We start from the raw sequence: 20,311 nt of genomic DNA, 5'->3' as shown, positions 1-20,311 counted from the left end.
CGGCCATTTGTGCATCTTCTCTGGAGAAATGTCTATTCAAATCCTTTGCCCTTGTAAAAAAAAATTTGGTTTCTTGTCTGTTTATTGCTGCGCTGTAGGAATTCTTTATGTGTTTTGGATACAAGTCCCTTATCGGATATAAGATTTGTACATATTTTCTCTCATTCTGTGGCTTGTCTTTTCAACTGCTTTCTCGTATTCTTGATGATGTCATTTGTAGCACAAAAGTTTATAATCTTGATGAAGTCCAACTTGTCTGTTTCTTCTGCTGCTTACGCGTATGGCATCGTAGCTGAGAAACCAGCGTGTAATCCAAGGTCACGAAGATTTCTACGTTTCCTTCCAAGGGTTTCATAGTTTCAGCTCTCACATTTGAGTCTTTGATCCGTCTTGAGCTCAGCCGTGTGTTTGGTGCGAATTAGGGGTCCTGCTCCTTTCCTCAGTGTGTGGCTGCCTGCTTTCCCAGCACCGTTGTGAAACGATGACCATTCCCTCTTCCACCGCCCTTGTCCCCATCGTCTCTCTCGCACAGCTCTTGTCAAAGCCACCTGTGACCACATGGTCACGGTCATTCTGAGGCCCCATCCGACCCCTCCTTGGCACTCGTGGTCATCTGTCACCTGGCTTCCAGGCCCCACTGCTCAGGGCCACTCCTTCTTCCCTTCTGCCCACCTGCTAATGAGGGGGAGGACCCCACTCAGGGCTGGGATGCCCCCGCTCCCTGGTGACGTCAGGCAGTGTCCTGGGGAGAGTCCACCCTGACCTTGCGTGTCCCACCAACCGGCCCCTTCCCTCACCTCCGGCCGCGCATCCTCCTGGCATGTGAGGCGTGAGGTGTGGGGTGTGGGGCCTGGGGCCCGGCAAGCGGAAGGCAGGCTGGCTCCGCTCTCAGGGGGGCAGGGAGGGCAGCTTCCTCCCTTCGTGCAGTGATGATTGATGAGCGATACTGGGTCTGACTCGGGCTGCACACTGCACGGTGCAGCATCTTCAGTGCCCTCCGAGCCCTGTGAGCCACAGAACCGTCCATACCTCCAAGTGCCGGAGGAGACCCGGGGCTGGTGGTGGAGCGCCCGCAGAGAGCCCCTCAGGCCGGCGTCGCCCCGGAGGCGGGAGGGACACGCGGGGCCCGCGAGGGGTCCGGCGGGCAGGTGGCGGGGCGTCCGCAGGGAGCAGAGGCCGGGGTCACTCGCCTGGCTCTGGTCTTGCTGCCCGCTGCACGTGGGAGGTCTTGCCGAGCCTGGTGGTCTCGTGATGGTAGAGACGGGTGAGAAGCAGCCCCTCTGTTTCTAGGAGGTGGGGGAACACAACACCTGCCGTGTGGTCCTCGGGCTGCTGAGTGGCAGGTGTGTGTCTTTACCACCCTTTTCTGTTTAATCCCAAAGAAGCCAGAGAGTGAGTGGCAGAAGGTTGACTACATCATGGAATTCAGCGAGTGGCTGTACCACAACCAGTTTCCTCTTGAAGACGTCGTCTTCCACCTGGAGTGGGCGATCGACATCCTGCTGAGGATGCGGCCCGACAGGGGCTCCCCGGAGCCGGCAGGTGCGGGAGCCGCAGGCGCGGGGGCCACAGGTGAGCGGCGCGGTGGCGGGCGGAGGGGCCGCCCGCCGTGAGGGGCTCCTGGGCTCCGCTATCCCTGCGACGCCCCTGCAGGCCAGCGCCCTGTGGGCTTGGCGAGGTCAGGGCCCTGCCTCCCCGGCTGCTGGTCCCTCCCGCTCCAGCAGAGCTCATCCACCAGGAAGGCCCAGCCCAGGCGTGATAGGGAGGTGGTGGGAGCCCAGCCAGATGGACGGAGGGAGGGGCGGCATCCCCTCACTGCCCCGAAGGTGGCTGCAGCGTCCCTGCAGGTGGGCCTGTTGTCTCCGCTGGGGGAGCCCTGGGAGGCCCGTCCCTGAGGGTGGCCCCTGTGAAGGTGGCACGCCCCTCTGGAAGAGTCTCAACCCCAGGCCGGGTGGCAGGGGCCCCTGGGGACCAGGCGGGCACAGGGGGCAGGCAGGGAGGGCACCCAGCGGCCCCTGTCTTCCAGAAGAGCAGGTGTCCACTCCGGCGGCCCCGGAGGGCCCGGGGGCTGAGGGCTCGGGGCCCCCCTCCCTGGAGAAGCTTCGGAATGTACGGCAGCTTGAGATGCTGGCCCGCGCCTACACGCTGCTGGCCCTGGTGGTGACCCCGAGTGCCGCCAGCCACCAGGACTACTGCCTCATGGCCTACACCTTTCTCCGCCGCATCTGGCAGGTGAGGCCCCGGGAACCTGCACTTGCACAGGTCCTGTGTCTCTCCCGGGACAGCGTCCCTCTCCCCTCCTTCCCAGCAGCACCCTCCCTGCTTTGGGGACTCAGGGGAGGAGGGAGGGCCTCGCTGCTCCCTACAAAGTGGCCCCTCCTCCCCAAGACTCACCCCAGCGCCTTTGCCCAACCACCCGCAGAAGCCTGTCTTTCCACCGCGCTGCCACTGGGCTTCCAGAACCTTCTCTATGCCCCCTCTGCACGGCCTCCGAGCTGCCCTCCTTCCCACCACCTCTTTACGGGGCCCCCGGGGCAGCTCCTGGTCGACTCTTGTTCTCAAGGACCTCTCGCCGTCGGTGCCCGCCCAGTGGGACAGTGTCGGCAGGACAGGCCTTTCTTCTGGGGGCAGGTTTGCACCCTGCCCTCAGCCATGTGCTGGGGACAACAGGGCCATCGCCCTTTGGCAGCAGGAAGGACTGGGAAGGCCGTCCTGGGTCTTGAAGATGCCCCAGGCCACTACCACCCACCACCCACCACCCACCACGTAGCGGCTCTGCGATTCTTTGAGAACCGCTAAAAGTCACTTGAGCGTGTTCTTCATTAGAGACGTTAATTCATTTTATGGGGCTGACAAGCTCTTCTTAAGGGTCAGCTGTGCGTCCCCGCAGGCCCAGAGTCCTGGAGGAAGCCCCCCGAGGGCAGAGGAGGGCGGCCGCGTGTCCACCTGCCGAGGGGCACTGCCGCCACCTCTGCGCCGGGCGGCTCATGGCCTGGCCACTCCCTCCCAACCTGCCCTCATACCTGAGTGCGTGGGAGGAGGGGGACCCGCTTCTGTTATCGGTGTTGCAAATTCGGATTTTCTTTCCCCAGGTTTCTTTATTAACAGCAGGAAAATCAATTTCAGAAAGTAGAATTCCAGCAGCAGCGAGTTCACATTCATTGTTGCTTCAAAAGGAGAAGGAGAAAAGCAAAGACAGAGAAAAAGACAAGGACAGAGACAAGGACAAGGGCAGAGACAAGGACAAGGGCAGAGACAAGGACAAGGACAGAGACAAGGACAAGGGCAGAGACAAGGACAAGGACAGAGACAAGGACAAGGGCAGAGACAAGGACAAGGACAGAGACAAGGACAAGGGCAGGGCCTCGAAGCAGGTGACCGTGCCCTCCCGGTGGCCAGGCTCTGCCCCAGCCGCCCTTGAGGCTCCTCGTCCCAGAGGCTGGGCCGCAGCGGGCAGAGCCGTCCCGGCTGCTCTGTCCGGTTTCTCCCCCTGGGAAGTGGAGCCAGTGGTTCTTGTCCCCCTGCCCCGGGTGTTAGGAGGTGACACGGGGAGGGTCTGGCTTCTCCCCTGTGGTCTGTCGTCTGCGTTCCCAGAGCGGGTCCCTCCCTCTGCCCAGGTGCATCTGGGCCCTGGCCATGTGGGGTGGGACAGCACCTTCTCTCCATCCACTGGGGGCCCGTGCTGCACGTCATCTTGTCACCGGAGGAATTGCCTGTCTCTGGGGCTGTGCTCACGGCAGCACCCCTCCCGGCTGTCCCGCCTCACTGTCCCCACTGGGGACGCCCCCGCCTCCCTCCCCCATCACTGCTCTCCAGGAAGTGGAGACACGTGTGGGTCCGGCGTGGCTTGCCGTCGGGCTGGCAGCCCAGGGAGGGCGCCACGCACGTCCCCAGAGGCGCTGCCGACTGGTCCTTTCCCGTGGGGCCACCTGGGTGTCTGCTTCGAGCTCCACCTCCTAAAGCGGAGCCTGGCTTCCTGCTTTGCAGTTTCAAAGCCCCACTCCTGGCAAACACCTTGAAGACGTACCAGCAAGCATAGAAGAGTGGGCTTCCTACGCTTGCCCCGAAGAAGCTATATCAGTATTTAAACAGGATCAGAGCAACTTTGCCGTCAACCGGTCAACTCTCCAGAAGCCGGTGAGTGGACCTGAAGATGCCATCCCAGGCCTGTGTCCGTGTCCTGCCTCCTGGCTTGTTGTCACAGCTGACGCTTTCTGGTGTGAAGTGGGACCAGAGAGGGATGCGCAGAAACAGGGCTCTGCTCAGGGAATTGTGAAGCAGGGCCTCCCGGGCATGAGCCCCCAGACCCTCCCACAGGCCCGGCCCCGGCCCCCTCCCCCTCCCCGAGCACCCGGGGACTTTTCCTCACGCATTCCCCGCACAGGTCACACTCCTGCACGTGAAATTCAGCCATGCCTGGGAGTGCCCCACGGCTGCTGTGACCGGCCACCGCAAACCAGGTGCTTAAAGCAGCACAAAGGGTTTCCTCACAGTTCTGGAGGCCACAGGTTCAAAGTCAGCATCACCGGGCCGAAGTCAAGATGTCGGCGGGGCCACATTCCCTCTGGAGGCCCCAGGGGAGGGTCCTTCCTGCCTCTTCCAGCTCCTGGGGGCTCCTGGGCTTGTGGCCGCGTCACCTCCCCCACCCCCCGCCTCCGTCGTCATGTGGCTTCTCCGCTGTGTCTGTGTCTCATCTCCCACGTACAGGGGCCCATACGATGACACGTGGGGCCCGCCTGTATCATCCAGGGCAACCTCCCCAGCTCAGCATCCTTACTTTGATCACACCTGTGCGCAGGTTCCAGGGGTAGCGCCGGGCTACTTCGGGGGCTGTTTTTCAGCCCCGCACCTGCCTGGTTTCTGTGCTTGTGGAAATAGAGACTCTCGGCCTCTAACCGCCCATGGCTGGCTTCTCTCTGGAGCGCGGTGTCCGCGGGAATCCTCCGCGCTGCTTCGTGTGTCTGGTTGTGTTCACATCGTCGGTGACGAGTATTCCGTCTGGTGACTCGATCACGGCCTGTCTGTCCTTCAGCCACGGAAGGCACGGGGCTGTCTCCAGCATGCCTGTTACAGATGTCTCAGGGCCCACGTGCCCACGTGCCTGGAGGGCACACCCGGCAGCGGCGTTTCTGGGTCACGGAGCACGTGTATCTCCAACTACAGCATGTTGACAAACTGCCTTTGGCAGTGGTCATGCTGTGAGGCCCGCCTTCTCACCTGGCCGTCTGGGGGGCGTGGGCCTCTCACTGGGCTCAGCCGGACACTCCCTGACTACGGTGAGGCCGGACGCCTCTCAGCGCCTTTTGGCCACTTGAATGTCCTCTTTCGTGGCCTGCGTGTGCAATCGGTCGCCCATATTTTATTAAGCCTCTGTCTTTACCTTGTTGAATTGAAGGAGTTCCTTATCTGTCTTGGAAAAAACACTCTGACAGTTTAGGACAGCAGGTCACCCTCCACTCTGGGCCTTGACTGTCTTGAGGTCTTCTTGTGAATACGGATTCCAAGTTTTAGTGTACAAAAAAGTATTAATCTTTCCCTTTATGACTAGTGCCTTGTTGTGTCCTGTTTAAAAAAATGTTTTCCTTCCCAAAGGTCATGAAAATGTCCTCTTATGGTATTTTCCCAAAAGCTTTATACTTCTACATGTCAGATTTAGATCCACTTGAAGTTGGTTCATGTGTGTGCTGTGAGGTGAAGGATCCGGTTCTGAGCTCTCCGATCTGGATAATCTGAATGTTCTAACACCACTCATTGAAAAATCGCTTGCCGGGCTTCTTTGCCACGCTTGTCATGAATCAGGCGTCCACACCTACACCAACACCTCACTGTCTGAGCTCCTGAGGTTCGTCACCTTGACTGCTTGGGAGAGAACATTGCCTGACCTTGTTATTCAGGAAGGTCTTGGATGTCCTTTCCATTGTCCATGTGTTTCCATGTGTCTTTTAGAGTCAGCTTGTTGGCTTCCATTGGAAACCCTGGTGGAGTTTTGGCTGTGATTGCACTGAATCTCGAGATCAGTTTTTGGTTTGGGGGAGAACTGGCGTCTTTGCCACATTGAATATTCCAGTCGATGAGCATGTTCTAGTTCTCTATTGACGTAGGTCTTCTGTAACTTCTCTTGATAATGGATTTGAGTTTTATGCATGGAGGTTACACACATTAGATTTATTTCTACGTATTTGATGTTTGTGCTGCTGTTATAAATATACCTCTTTTGTTTCATTTTTTTAAACTCCAGACGAAATCTAGAAATATAATTGTTTTCATCTTGACCTTGCAGCCATCAGTTTAGTTAACTTCTAGATAAGTTTGGTAATCGATCTGTAGATTCTTTGGATCTTATGTGTATACACAGAGTCTGCATTTCGTCCGCAAATGTTTTTCCTCATTTCCGATCATTACACTTTTTATCTCCTTATTCCGCTGGCTGCCACCAGCACAGCGCTGAACAGAGATGGTGACACCTCCTTATCCTGCCCCCTGGCTTAGCAAGGGGGCTTCAGCATTTCACTCAGTGTCATCGATGTTTGCTCTAGGTGCTTATAGGTATTCTTTATTGATTAAGGAAGTTCCTTTGTTTCTATTTGCTAAGAGTTTTAATCACAAATGGCTACAGATGTTCATCAAGTATTTTTCTCCATCTATCACATAATGGCTTTTTTCTCTTTCCTTACTTTATTCCCTAATGCTTATCAGAATAATGTCAACTTGGTTGAGACATATTATTCGTTTCACTTATCATCAGATTCAACTGGCTAGTATTTTGTTCGGGGTGTTTGCCTCTGCGTTCATGAGGAAATTGGTGTTTAATTTTCCTTTCATACTTGTCAGGAAGTGGTAAGAGGCTGCACTGACTCTGAACTGTTTTCTGCTCCCAGCGCTTCTGACCGCAGGTGTGCGGGTTTCTCCCCGTGGACACCAGCTGGGTGACCCCCCATTTAACTCAGTTCTGGCACTATGTGCCAGGGTCAGTGCAGGCCCCACAGGGTCAGGGGTCCGTCCCTCGAGGCCGCCCCCACTAGGCGCCGGTCACAAGTGTCGGGTCCCCAGGCCACTGCACTCCATGCAGTGTGGCCATGAATCGGGTTCCCACCACCCCCTCCTCAGGTTCGATGTTTGCCATGACAGCTCCCAGACTCAGGAAAACGCTTGACTTAACTAGATCGCTGGTCTGTTACGGAGGATGTTGTAAAGGATGCAGATGAGCAGCCCGATGAGGGGGTCCATGGGGCAGGTGTGGAAGGGTCCCGAGCACGGGAGAGTCTGTCCCCGTGGAGCTGGGGTGTGCCGGGCACCACCTTCCTGGCAGGTGGACACGTTCACCAGCCCAGAAGCTCTCCAAACCCCTTCCCGCAGGGTTTCCCTGCAGGTTCCGGGACAGGGCACGGCTGATCAGCTCGCGGGCTGTTGGGAATTAACTCAGCCTCCAGCCCCTCCGCCCACCCCAGATGTCGGGACGGGGCTGAGGGTTTCACTCTCCCATCATGTGGTTGGTTCCTCCGACCGCCAGCCCCCATCCTGAAGCTCTGTAGGGATGGCCAGGAGTCACCTTGCGAGTGTAAACTCAGGTGTGGGTGAAAGGGACTTGTGAACCACAAAATCCCAAGGGTTGTAGGAGCTCAGTGCCAGGAACCAAGAACAAAGACCAGAGGTATGTGTCTTATTATATCACAATATCACACTGACCTTTTAGTCAATTAGAGAGTGTTCCCTTTTTGAACTCTTCTTGGGAAGAATTTGTATAAGATTAGCTGTTATTTCTTCCTTAAACGTTTGGAAGAATTCCCTGGTGAAGACTTCTGGGCCTGGATCTATTTGAGAAGATTTTCAAATGTGGATCCAATTTACTTAATAGTTACAGAACGCTTCAGATGTTATAATTTTTTTGTAATGTTGGTGGGTTGTGTTTTTCTAGGATGTTTCCAGTTAATATAAAATTTTTAATTTATTGGCATAATGTGGTTCTTACTATCCTTTTTTTTTTTTTTTTTTGCGGTACGCGGGCCTCTCACTGCTGTGGCCTCTCCCGCCGTGGAGCACAGGCTCCGGACGCACAGGCTCAGCGGCCATGGCTCACGGGCGCAGCCGCTCCGCGGCATGTGGGATCCCCCCGGACTGGGGCACGAACCTGTGTCCCCTGCATCGGCAGGCGGACTCTCAACCACTGCGCCACCAGGGAAGCCCCTTAATACCTATTATCATCTTTTAGTGTCGGCCTCACCAGGGATGATCAATTATTAGTCTCTCAAAAAAACACACGCTTTCCAGGCCACCCAAATGCCACTGGGCTGGGATGTAACCCCTGACAGGGCTGTTTTATTTCGTTGCCCTTGAGCCTCAGGTGCGGGCTTTGGGGACCCAGTCGGGGCACTAGCCTTCAGTGGGCCCTCAACTCCACCTGCAAAGGAAGAGTCACAGGTGCTGTTCAGGCTCTCAGCTGCCTCTTCTGTCAGCAGACAGCCCAGGACACGTGTATCCCAAGGTGCCAGGTTCACATCTCTCGATTCACATCTTCTTCCATGTCTCGGCCCAGTCATTTTTGCCTGCATTGTTCACTCTTCAGTGCTTTTAAGCAGATTTTTAAAATAGCTCATCCAACTTCTCTAATTTTCTACTGAGAATATCAAACCTAGCGTGACATTATAAGAAGTATCAGTTCGTCTCTGTCTATATTGAATTTGAAAGCAATTGTATGTGTATGTAGAGAAATGAATCAAAGACGTTAACTTGAATGGAAGCAGGTGGGTTTGTCTCGTGAGCGTCTTTATACTTGGGTGCTGAAGATTCCAGATTGCACACGGCAAGCTGCGAGCCATTAACTGAAGGACAGGAGGCAGAGAGCACATCACTCCTTCCCTCAACAGACACTAGTCCAGCCCCTGTGCACGTGGCACTGTGTGGACAGAGTTTCTGGAGGGAAGACCCTGTGAGCTGGGGGCCCACCCTTCCCCTGTCTTTGACCTTACATGTTTGCTGTGTATTGATGTAGACGTACAGTTTATATTATCTGGACCACTTGGTCGAGGCCCTGCAGAAGCTGTTCCTTCATGAGCTCACCATCCCGGTCCTGCAGTTGGAGGTACTCATTGCAGCCTCCGTGGTCGACAGCAAGAGCCTCAAGGACCTCTACCACCTCCGGTTGGTACCACCTGCTTTATTTTGGGGGGAGCTGGGAGACATTGAAGTGGCTAAAGTGGATATTTCCCAAAGCAAATATACAACCAAACAAGATTTTAAAGTGTTAATTCTGTAGTTGACGATTTATGTAAATAATAAAGTCCCTGCGATTTGTAAAGCCAAATAAATCAGAATACTTAAACATAAAAATAGTATTTTTAGTTTTAAAATTTCTGCCTGGTTCTTAAGAGAATATGATCATTCCAAGGAAATACACACTGAAGTAGAATAAGTAGAAAAAAGGAGCATTTTTGTGACTCTCAGATAGTTCAGGAAAACATTTGATATATATAAATTTTATATAAAATTTATGTGTAAATAAGTTTTAATTATTTCCTGAACTATATATGAAAGTTTATATATAGTTCAGGAAATAATTTTTATATATACAATTTTTATATTTTTATAAAGTTTTATATAAAATTTTAATAGATCTTTACATATATAAAATTGAGAGAGAGAGAGAGAGAACCTGGGTGGTGAAGGATGTAGTAATTCTTTGTAGTGTTTGTGTAACTTTTCTGGAAACTTGAAATCATTTCACAATACAACTGTTTTACACGAGAATCAAAGCAGAGCTTGTTTGCTTAAAGTTGTAACGGGTCAGAGCCCCACCCACTGCACCTTGTCTTGACCTGGAAAGATGACCCTGAGGCTATAAATGCCTGTGGAGTAAAGTTCATGAATGAATGGAGTAAAAAAGTTCATGAATGAATGGAGTAAAGTTCATGAATGCGTGTGGAGTAAAGTTCATGAATGAGTGTAGAAACGTGCTCCAGCTGGAACTTGATGGAGCTGTCTGTTGTTTTTCCCTAGTAATCTGGCTTAGCTTTACAAGTTACAGAAAATAGCCTCAGATTATCCATTCCTTTTCCCGTTTACCAACTTGTATCAAGTTGGCTGAGCCCAGGGCAGCCCGACTCAGGGCTGACGCTCCTCTCGCCCCCCCAGACTTGCCCTAGTTTGTTCTGATTTGAAGTTGAGGGAAGCAGCCACTTTCCACGAGGAGGTGGTCGGGCACGCCTACATCTGCGACGTGGAGCAGGTGAGGTAAGTCAGCCGAGCCGCGGAGCTCCGCCTGCTGCCGTGCCGGTCAGGCACCGGCCCTGCTCTCGGCCACGTCTCCTCGAGCCCCAGGCCCCGTCTCCCACCACGGCTGGGCAGCAGGGGCAGTTCATTCCTCACTTGCCCTCCCGTGTGTGGGCGTCTCCCGGGCTGGGGCCGCGTGGCGGAGGGACACAGCACACCAGGCGTGTGCAGGGGGCCAGGGGGAGCGGGACGGGTGAAGGAGGCGGCGTCCTGAGGGCACACGGGGAAGGAGGGTCCCACAAGAAGCAGGGGCTGGGCAGGGGCCTCTGCGGGCTGCCTTTCCAGATGGGGTGGAGTTCTGGCCTGGGTGGAAGTTTGAGGTGCACGTTACACATCCAGGTCGGGATGTCAGACGAGTAGCCGGATGCCTGAGCCTGGAGTCTGCAAGAGAGAATGGGCTAGGGGTGCGGTGGGGTCATATATGCTGCTAAACCATGGGAATTAAAAACAATCTTTGCAAACACGTGAGTGGATAGCGGCTTCTTGTAGCTATTTTCATTTGTGTTTCTTTGATTCCTACTGAAACTGAACATTTTCAGGTGTCTCTGGCCATGGTATTTCTTCCTTGGCATAATGCCTGTTTTACTTATATTAGCTGCAGAAAAGAAATTGCCTTGAAAAAGGAGAAAAATAAGGAACCTCTATTAGAAGAAAGTCTGCCAACACTGAGGGAGCCCCCCACTCCAGCCCAGCAAGCAGAGATGAAGCCCCTCGTAGCAAAGGATAAGGTAGCCTCTCTCTGCAGAAGCACCTCGGTTCCTAGCCCAGCGGGGGCAGTGACAGGTCCCGCTCCAGCCAGTAAGCTCGGACTTGCCTTAACTGCCTGCTGCCTCCAAATCCTGGTGCGGGGTTTCCTGGGAAATCCAGGGACTGATGGGATGTGTCCCCTCCCTGCGGGCCCTGGAAGTCCCCAGGGAAGACGGGACTGCAGGGCCTGAGCTGCAGTTCAGAGAGGCCGGGCTGGGAGTAGCGGGTGCCCCCCCGGGAGAGCTACCGCGCCAACCAGAAGGGGGAAAGGCCGAGGCCCTCGCAGGCCTGAGCGCCCACCGGCCTGCCCCCGACCCCGTCCGGTGGTGGGCTCGCCTCACATGGGCTCGCCCGTAAAGGAAATAACCATCCCCACCCCATGCTCCGAGGTCATGAGCACTTGTTACCATGGGAGTGCCACACCTGGGACTCCCTTCGTGGTGGGGGATGGCTGGGACCCGGAGTGCACAGAGCCCTCCTGCAGGACAGGCCAGGCGAGCCACCTGCACCCGGGACTGCTTGGTGGGCCTGGTGGGTGAGGAGAGACAGACTTCCCGGGGGACAGCCCGGCCACGGGCACTGGAGTGGGGGCTGGGCTTGGCGGGTGTGGGGCCGGTGGGGAACCTTGCTCGACAGCATGGGCCCTGCACCCACGCAGCACCGGCGGGCCTGCATGTCTTACAGACTTTGAAGATAGACGGAGAGACCGGCAGGGGCCTGGATGGAATGTCCTTCCCGCAGCTGTGGACCCTCAAGGCTGAAGTCCTGCTGGAGATGGACCTGTACCAGCCTGCCCGGCTGCTCCTGTCAGAGGCGTACCTGGCCTTCCAGGTGAGGCCACACCTGCCCGGCCCACTGCACCTGTGGGGCCTCTTCCCCCGAGTGGCAGCCCCCCAGCTCCGTGCCCCCGCTGAGACCCTTCTCTCTGGGAGGCAGGGACCTGTCTGTGCTGAAGCCTGTTCTAGAGCACCCGTCCCACTCCCATGTGCAGATCCAGCTCTGCCGGAGGTCTGTCCTTCACGTCCTTTGTCTGTCGGCTCCTCTGGTTTCTCGAGCTCCTTCATCAGAGTGTGTTAGAGCCTCTTTCTCCTCCTGTGCTGGGGGGCCCCTTCTGTTTGTGAGCCGGCCTCCTGATGTGCGTGTGGATGGGCGCCCCTGGCGAGGCCGAGGGCTTCGGTCTTGTTCCAAGAGGCAGATAGATAGATGGGGCCCCGGGGCCCCGACCCGCTTGGCTGTTTTGTTGCCGCTCCTCGGTGTGGGCCCTGCAGGTGTCTGTGGCATCTCCGGGGTCTCACTGGAAGCCTGGGGTTCACCCGGCCTCCTCAGAAAGGCTTGACTCCAGCCTGGACGCTCAGATCTCAGCTCAGCCCCTCAGGCCCCCACTACTGTCTGCTGGGTTTCTTGAGCCTGCTCTGCCCCTGAGAACAGGTCTTTGGACCCTTCCCCGGCCCCGCCCCCTCCAGTGCCAACTTCTGGAAGCCCCAGGCTCCTGCCTCCTCCCCCAGCTCAGATGTGGCTTTCTTCCTGGGCTCTGTCCCCCGTGAGGACAGACGCCCTCAGGAAAAACCCAGGACAGAGCGGAGCCACCCGTGTGTGCGTCTCTCCCTCCCCAGAGGTGGTAGCTCAGCTGCAGTGTCAGCGGCTCCCAGGGCCTCAGACGGATGCTTCTGTCTCCGGGCGGGTTCAGAATTGTTCCCTGGGAGGGTGGGGCAAAGCTACAGAGCCACACAGGCTGACACTTTCTTTGTAGAGGAACTCCAGAGAGAGAAGCATCCCTAATAAAGGTACAAAAAATTCACAGCCTTGGGAGGTTCAGCTCTCTGTCTTAGGCAGGGGGACAGGTGTGTGCAGACCAGACTCAAGAGGGAGCGTGGCCTGGGAAGGGACCGAGAAGGCCGTGCGGCTGCTGAAGGGAAGCGGCCAGGGTGGGCCCTGGGGGGGTGCAGAGGAGCACAGGCACGGAGGGGCTCCCGGGGGCCAGGAGTGGGGACCAGAGGGCGGACAGGTGGCCTAAGGAGGTGGGGGGCTGTGAGCCGACACCCACATGCCACAGGCGCCGCAGTCCCGTCTCCTGGCCTGTGGCCGTGCATCCGTGACCCTCCCTGTCAGCCTCCCCCAGACTCACGAAAGAGTCATCCACGCGCTGCCCTCACCTCCACCTGGCCGCCACCCGACCCTCCTGCTGCCAGGAGCGGGCTTTCCAGGGCTGTCAGTGCTTTCCAGAGTCAGGGGAGTAGGTTTTAACACACACACAGGCATCAAGCCCAGGCCCTGCACCCTCACACTGCAGGCATGTCTCCAGACAAGAGCTCAGACAGTGTGTGCAGAGGCCTGGTGCCACGGCTGCCGTCTCTCTCTCTCTCTCTGTCTCAGTTTCTCTGTCTCTCTGTCTCTCTATCTCTTTGTCTCTGTCTCTCTCTCGCTCACTCTCCCCCCGCCACTCCCCGTCCTGTCTCAACACGCACCTCTTTTTTAGGAGCTCGACGATCCTTGTGCAGAATCGAAATGCCTGCACCTGTTGGCACGGTTGGCAAACAAGGAAAAGAAGTACGGCCAAGCTAGGAAGATGGCCGAGAGGGCCCAGCACCTGGGGGGCAGTGAGCAGTTCTGGTACGAGTCCACCCTGACCCTGGCGGACACACTCCTGTCCACCGAGAACGAGAGGAGAGAGGCAGTGGTGAGGGGCCGGCCACGTGCCCGCCCGGCGGTGCAGCCTGCGGCGGGGGGGGGGAGGGGGCGGAACAGCGGGGGCCGCCGTGACCCTGCTGGGCCTGCCTCAGGTCTGCCAGCTGTTCCAGAAGCTCATAGATACCTTCAACGTTCTTAAGAAGGAGAGACCGAACCGAACGCCCATATTGGAATTCATGACCACAGACCTAGAAGCCAGGTAATTTTTTGTAAGAAAAAATGTTAATCGGGCTTCCCTGGTGGCGCGGTGGTTGAGAGTCCGCCTGCTGATGCAGGGGACACGGGTTCGTGCCCCGGTCCGGGAAGATCCCACGTGCCACAGAGCGGCTGGGCCCATGAGCCATGGCCGCTGAGCCTGCGCGTCCGGAGCCTGTGCTCCGCGACGGGAGAGGCCACAGCAGCGAGAGGCCCGCATACCGCAAAAAAAAAAAAAAAAAAAAAAAATGTTAATCAACATGAAAATAGTGGTTTACTTTTCTCCATCTATTAATTTTTAAGCCAAATTTCAAGCCTACAAAGTTCAGAGACTCCCAGGACAGGGCCCTGTGCCCACAGCGTCCGTCCGCATCCCGTCCTGGCAGCAGGCATTTCTCCCGGGAGGGGGCGGGTGGCCTTGTGTGTCCCGTGGATCCTCAGCTCCCCAGGAAGTGGCTCCGCCTCCGGGAAGCCTCTAAGGCTGGGGCAGGCCCGGCCTCTCCTCTCCCCACGTTGCCAGGCGGTCAGACGTCCTCCTGGGGTCTGTTGGGCTGTCCGCTCCTCTGCTCATCAGCTTTCAGGTCAGCAGCTTATCTTCGAGCCATCCTCCTGGTCGTTTACCTTCTCCCAGAGAGCGGTTTCCTCGCGGTTTCAGCACGGACGTTCGTGGTGCCTTTCTCGTAGCTGTGCGAAGCCGCGAGGTCTGTCTCCTAAGTTGATTTGCAGATTCCAACTGGATCCGCCTTCTCAGAGCAGCTTCTGCTCCACTGACCAGAGAACTGTGGATTTCGCCCGATTTTGGTTTTCTGTATTCTCTCTTGGTCTTTGCTGAGTTCTTCCTGTGCTGGGAGAGGGCTTGTTCTGTCGTGGCTGTTCTGTCTCTCCCTCTGGGATGGGTTCCGTGGCCCCTGTGCTCTGTCTCTGCCCCTAGCAGAGGCACCTCTGACGCCCCCTGCAGCAGCCTGCAGGTGTGACCTGTGAACGGATTCCATTTCCAGTGGGTTTTCTTTTCTGACCCTGAGTGTTTTAAGAGAGGGGTGGGGTGGGGAGTTGTTACTTTCTAATTTTATGGCATTGTGACCAAAGAACGTGCGTGTCTTGTAGGATTTCTGGTGTCAAGAAACGCTGGGGAAAGTGTTTCTCCCTGCGCCCAGAGGGAAGCTAGAGGTGGGTGGTGGCCTTGACCACGAGTCTCAGGGAAGCGCCTCCCCGCCCCGCCCCCCCCTCAGGTGTGTGAGCCTCCAGCTCCAAGCCGCCCAGGAGCGGGGGGACTCTGAGCCCTTCCAGAACTCAGCTCTGCTGATGGAAATGGAAAATCGCTTGCTGGAAATGGAGGAGAAGTTTACCAGCATTGGCCACAAGGAGAAGTGTGTGGACATCAAGCTGGAGCGCGCCAAGATGAAGAGGTGGGTGGGCCCACGCCCCCTCCCGGCCCTCCGCAGCGCTTCCCTTCTTCCCCCACGCGCCCGGCTTTCCTCCCGGGCCACCCCCGCCGGCCGCCAGCAGGGCCTCCCTACGGCTTGGCTTGGCCGCGGGGTTCCGCGACCCTCCCCCAGAGACACGTACTGGGGTCCGCAGCCTCTGGGGGGCGTCCGCCCACATCGTCCCGGCCCAGCCCTGGCCCCAGGCGCGCGCGTCTTCCCACGACCATACAGGCGCGGACACGCGTGTGCACACGCGGCCACACGCACGTCACCTCGGGAGGCCCGGGAGCTGCCCCCGCTCCAGCGGGCCGACAACCCTCCCACGTGACGCTCCCCTGTCCCCGCACCCCGCCCAGGGCCCCCCCGCGGTCGGGGCCACGCAAGCGTCCAAGACACAACAAGCAAACCAAGGGCAGGGTATTACAAACAGCCTTTATGCGGGAAAAGCAACCTGACGCCTGTGAAACCCAACCTAACACAATATTATCATAGAAGCAGTATATGTAGAGCTTTAAAAAATGCAAAAAAACACAGACAGGAAAATTAGGGGTTTAAACCAGCACAGCTAATATTGTGGCATTGCTTCACCTGATGTATCAGCACCAGTTTAGTTATGAGCATAGTGTCATGCTGTGCTTACTGCATTCCTCCAGATCGCTCCTGTTTTTTTATTTTTTTCTGAGATATATTGAGAATATATTTCCAGGTAAAACATCTAATTATAAAATTTAAAGGACTAATAAAATGTACATCATAATTACAAGAAAATTACATGCTACACGTTTTGTTAGTACTGACGACGTAATGCTTTGACATTTTTGTTCTAAGTTCCACTCTTCCGTCCAATAAAGGTTATCTGCCCAAAATGAGAAAGATGCGGAACAGAAGACTGCGTGTTACTTGGAGGCATACGACCTGGTCCAGAGAGCTGCTGCCGAAGAGGAAGAGCTATTTCACCGTATTCAGGGCTTACTGTCCCTTCAGGGTGTAAGTGTGTTATGTGATTTTTACCTCAATTTTAAAAAACCTAGAAAGCTATGGAGGAGATGCCCAAATGTTTGGAAAGTAAGTAGCGTACATCAAAATAACTATGGGCCAGAGAAGAAATCAAAAGGGAAATTATTTTGAACTGCAGTGCTGCAGGGGGCGCATATCCAAATGTTTAAGATATCTCTAATGCAATACTTAGGGGAAACTTTGTGGCACTAAACACCTGTATGAGAAGAGAAAAAGATCCCAAATCAGTGATCTCACCACCCTCTGCAATGTGAAAGGAGAAAAAGCAAATCAAACTCAAAATAAGTAGAAGAAAGGAAATTGAAGATCACAGTACAAATCAATGAAATAGAAAACACAAAAATTAAAAAGAAAATCAATAAAGCCAAAAGCTGTCTCTTTAAGAAGATCTGTAAAGTGATAAACTTGTAGCCAGACTGATCAAAAAAAAAAAAAAAGAGAGAGAGAGAGAGAGGACATAAATAAGCAATATCAGAAATAAGAGCTGTGACATCACCACAGACTCTACACACATTAAAAAGATAATAAGGGAGTATCATGAGCAACTCTATGCCAAAATATATTTGACAATTAGATGAAATGGATGGAAAATGGCTTGGAAGACACAAACTACCAAAGCTCACTCAAAAAGAAACAGAAACTGAATAGCCCTCTGTCTACTAAATAAATCGAATTTGTAGTTCAAAGATTTTCCACAAAGAAAATGTCAGACTCATATGGCTTTACTGGTGAATCCCACCAAACATTTAAGGAAAATTAATACCAGTTCTGCACAAACTCTTTGAGAAAATTGAAAAGGAGGGAATACATCCCAACTCTTCTATGAGGCTGACACCAAAACAAGGTAAAGATATTAAAAAAAAAAAAAAAAAACAACCTACAGGCCATTATTCTTCATGAATATAGATGGAAAAATTTTAAACAGAATTTAGAAAATTAAGTCCAACAATGTATAAAAAGGATTATATACCAAGTTGAGGTTATCCCAGGACTTGTTTAACATTCAAAAATCAATCAATTTTGTTCACCGTATATTTTTTTAGAATTTTCTTTTTTTTTTAAATTAATTAATTTATTTTTGCTGTGTTGGGTCTTTGTTTCTGTGCGAGGGCTTTCTCTAGTTGCGGCGAGTGGGGGCCACTCTGCATCACGGTGCGCGGGCCTCTCACCGTCGCGGCCTCTCTTATTGCAGAGCACAAGCTCCAGACGTGCAAGCTCAGTAGTTGTGGCTCACGGGCTCAGTAGTTGTGGTGCACGGGCCTAGTTGCTCTGCGGCATGTGGGATCTTCCCAGACCAGGGCCCGAACCCATGTCCCCTGCATTGGCAGGCAGACTGTCAACCACTGCGCCACCAGGGAAGCCCTCACCATATATTTTTAAAAATTAAAAATAAATGATCATCTTAATAGATGCAGGAAAAGCATTTGGCAAGATCCAACATCCATTTCTGATTAAAAAAAAAAAACTCTTAGCAAACTATTAATAGAAGTGATCTTCCTCAATCTGATAAAGGGCATCTATGAAAAGAACTAGAGCTCACATGTTGAAAGATTGAATGCTTTCCCCTTAGGTGAGGAAAAAGACAGCAATGCGTCCTGCACCACTTTGATGCAGAATTTTATTAGAGTTCTAGCCAATTCAACAAAGCAAGAAAAAGAAATTAAAGGCGTCCAGACTGGAAAGGAAGAAGTAAAACTGTCTTTGTTCACAGCTAACATGGCCATCTGTATAGAGAATCCTCTGTAATCTACAAAATAATAAAGCTGTTAGTACTAAGGAATGAGCTTAGTAAGGTTGCAGGATACAAGAACAATATACAAATATTATTGTGTATTTCCATATACTAGGAATGATCAACTGGATATTAAAAATTTTAAAACAACACCATTTATGACAGCATAAATATGAAATTTGACAAAAAAGTGAAAACTCGTACCCTGAGAACTACAAAACATTGCTGAGAAAAATTAAACAATACCTAGATAAATGGAAAGATATATCAAGTGCATGGCTCAGAAAACTTGACGTTATTAAGATGTCAGTTCCCCCCTAAATTATCTGCAATCCTGATCAAGATACTGCAGGGTTTGTTTGTTTTTTAGAAATTGACAAAGTGATTTTTAAATTTATATGGAATTTCAAAAGACCTAACATAGCCAACACAACTTTGAAAAAGAAGAACAAAGTCGGAGGACTGACACCACCTGATTTTGACTCACTATAAAAGCTACAGGAACTGAGACAGTGTGGTTTTAGGGTTAAAAATACACAGACATCAGTGGAACGTAACAGAGAATCCAGAAATAGATACACGCACAGAGACAGAAAACTGACTTTCAGCAAAGGTGCAGAGAGTTCAGTGAGCAAAGTCCCACCTTTAGGACAGCGGCGCTGGGGCAACTGGACGCCCGCACCCAAAAAATAAACTTCAGTTCTTACCTCGCACCACATGTAAAAATTAACTCAACAATGGATCATAGGCCTAAATGTAAGAGCCAAAACTATCAAACTTCTAGAAGAAAACAGGAAAATACCTTTGCGGCCTTAGGTTTAGCAAAGCTTTCTTACGTGTGACACCAAAAGTGTGATCCATCAAACAATAAATGTATAAATTGGACGCTGCTCTTCAAAAGACACTAGTAAGAGAACAAATAGACACGTCGATGACGGGGAGAAAATGTTTGCAAATCATTTATCTGACAAATGTCCTGTCTCCAGAGTATACAAAGGACTTTCAGAACTTAGTAAGACATAAACAACCCAATAAAAACAGACCAAACGTTTGAACAGACATTTCTCCAAAGAAAATATGTGGATGGTACATAATCAGGTGAAAAGATGGCCAACGTTATTAGTGAGTCAGGGGAACGCCGATTATAACCACAGTGAAAAACCGCCGCACACCTGTTAACATGGTTACAACTTGAAGGACCGACCACACTGAATATTAGAACAACCTGAGGAACTGGGACTCTCCTACGCTGCCCGTGGGGACACAACGTGTGCAGCCACCTTGGGAGGTGGTTTGGCAGCTTCCTGAAGAGTTAAGCACAGGCCCGCCGTATGCCCCAGCCGTCCCGCTCCTAGCTGTTTACGCAAGAGACATGAAAGCACGTGTTCACACACACACGTGTGCATGAATGCTCACAGCAGTGGCATTTGTAACAGCCCCAGACTGTGAGTGGGTAAACACACTGGCACATCGACACGACAGAACACTGCTCAGCTGTACGAAGGGATTAACATACAGGCAGCAACGTGCATGGACCCTAACGTAACCACGCTGAGTGAAGCTCGCCAGGCAGAGAGTACATGCTATACGACTCCATTCGTGTAAACTCCGAGAAAGTGCAAGCTAACTTGTAGACCCAGAAAGTAGCCACATGTTTGCCTGAGAAGGAGGAGGTGGAGTCGGAGGGGGCAGGGTTTTGGGGGCGAGGGTGCAGCCGTCATCTTCGTGCGTATCCGTACGTCGGCACGCGCGCGCCCGTCGGGGCTGACTGGGTGGAGGCGGAGCCTTGGCGGGAGCGCCCGTGCCGTGACTGCCTGCGCGCGTCTCAGTTGCAGCACGTCAGCACCCCTCTGGTGAGGAGGCTGGCGCACCTCAAGCTCAGCCTCGTGGAGGTGTGTCTGGACACTCTCCAGCGCACGTGGGAGGAGACCCTGGAGCGGCAGCGGGAGCAGGGCTCGATGGACAAGCTGCTGGCCGACTACCTGCAGAGCCCCAGTGACTACACTTCTGTCGGCCTGGTAACCGTCCACGGACACTCACCAGTCCCCCGGGGCCCCCACCAACGGGGGCTGTCATGCTGCGGTGGGGCCTCCACCTCCGTGTGCCTGAAGTGCAGACCAGCCAGTGGGAGTCCAGGAGGCCAGGTTTCACAGGCCTCCCCCTGAGGTCTCTGAACCCTCGGAGTGGGTTCCCTGCCCCCGCAGCTCCCGGCAGGTCCCAGAAGCCCCCAGCAGCTCGGTGG

General features: G+C 53.7%; 1 protein-coding gene across 1 annotated transcript in view; it reads left to right on the top strand.

Annotated features, from left to right (window-relative positions):
• Positions 1–20,311, top strand: part of CFAP46 (cilia and flagella associated protein 46) — a 92,789-nt gene that overhangs the window by 45,890 nt on the left and 26,588 nt on the right. Inside the window, exons 28-39 of the mRNA XM_027113030.1 lie at positions 1,383–1,572; positions 2,027–2,232; positions 3,988–4,137; positions 8,990–9,138; positions 10,129–10,227; positions 10,862–10,994; positions 11,698–11,844; positions 13,490–13,690; positions 13,794–13,900; positions 15,126–15,302; positions 16,172–16,307; positions 19,899–20,087. Coding sequence (XP_026968831.1) covers positions 1,383–1,572; positions 2,027–2,232; positions 3,988–4,137; positions 8,990–9,138; positions 10,129–10,227; positions 10,862–10,994; positions 11,698–11,844; positions 13,490–13,690; positions 13,794–13,900; positions 15,126–15,302; positions 16,172–16,307; positions 19,899–20,087 — 1,884 coding nt within the window. The remainder of the gene's footprint in view (positions 1–1,382; positions 1,573–2,026; positions 2,233–3,987; positions 4,138–8,989; positions 9,139–10,128; positions 10,228–10,861; positions 10,995–11,697; positions 11,845–13,489; positions 13,691–13,793; positions 13,901–15,125; positions 15,303–16,171; positions 16,308–19,898; positions 20,088–20,311) is intronic.

This window comes from Aethalodelphis obliquidens, unplaced genomic scaffold, assembly GCF_003676395.1.
Source record: "Aethalodelphis obliquidens isolate GAN/ISIS:26980383/991018 unplaced genomic scaffold, ASM367639v1 scaffold11, whole genome shotgun sequence".
Lineage (NCBI taxonomy): Eukaryota > Metazoa > Chordata > Mammalia > Artiodactyla > Delphinidae > Aethalodelphis > Aethalodelphis obliquidens.
The sequence above is the reverse complement of the archived record's forward strand: the minus strand, read 5'-3'. Positions and strand labels throughout refer to the sequence as shown.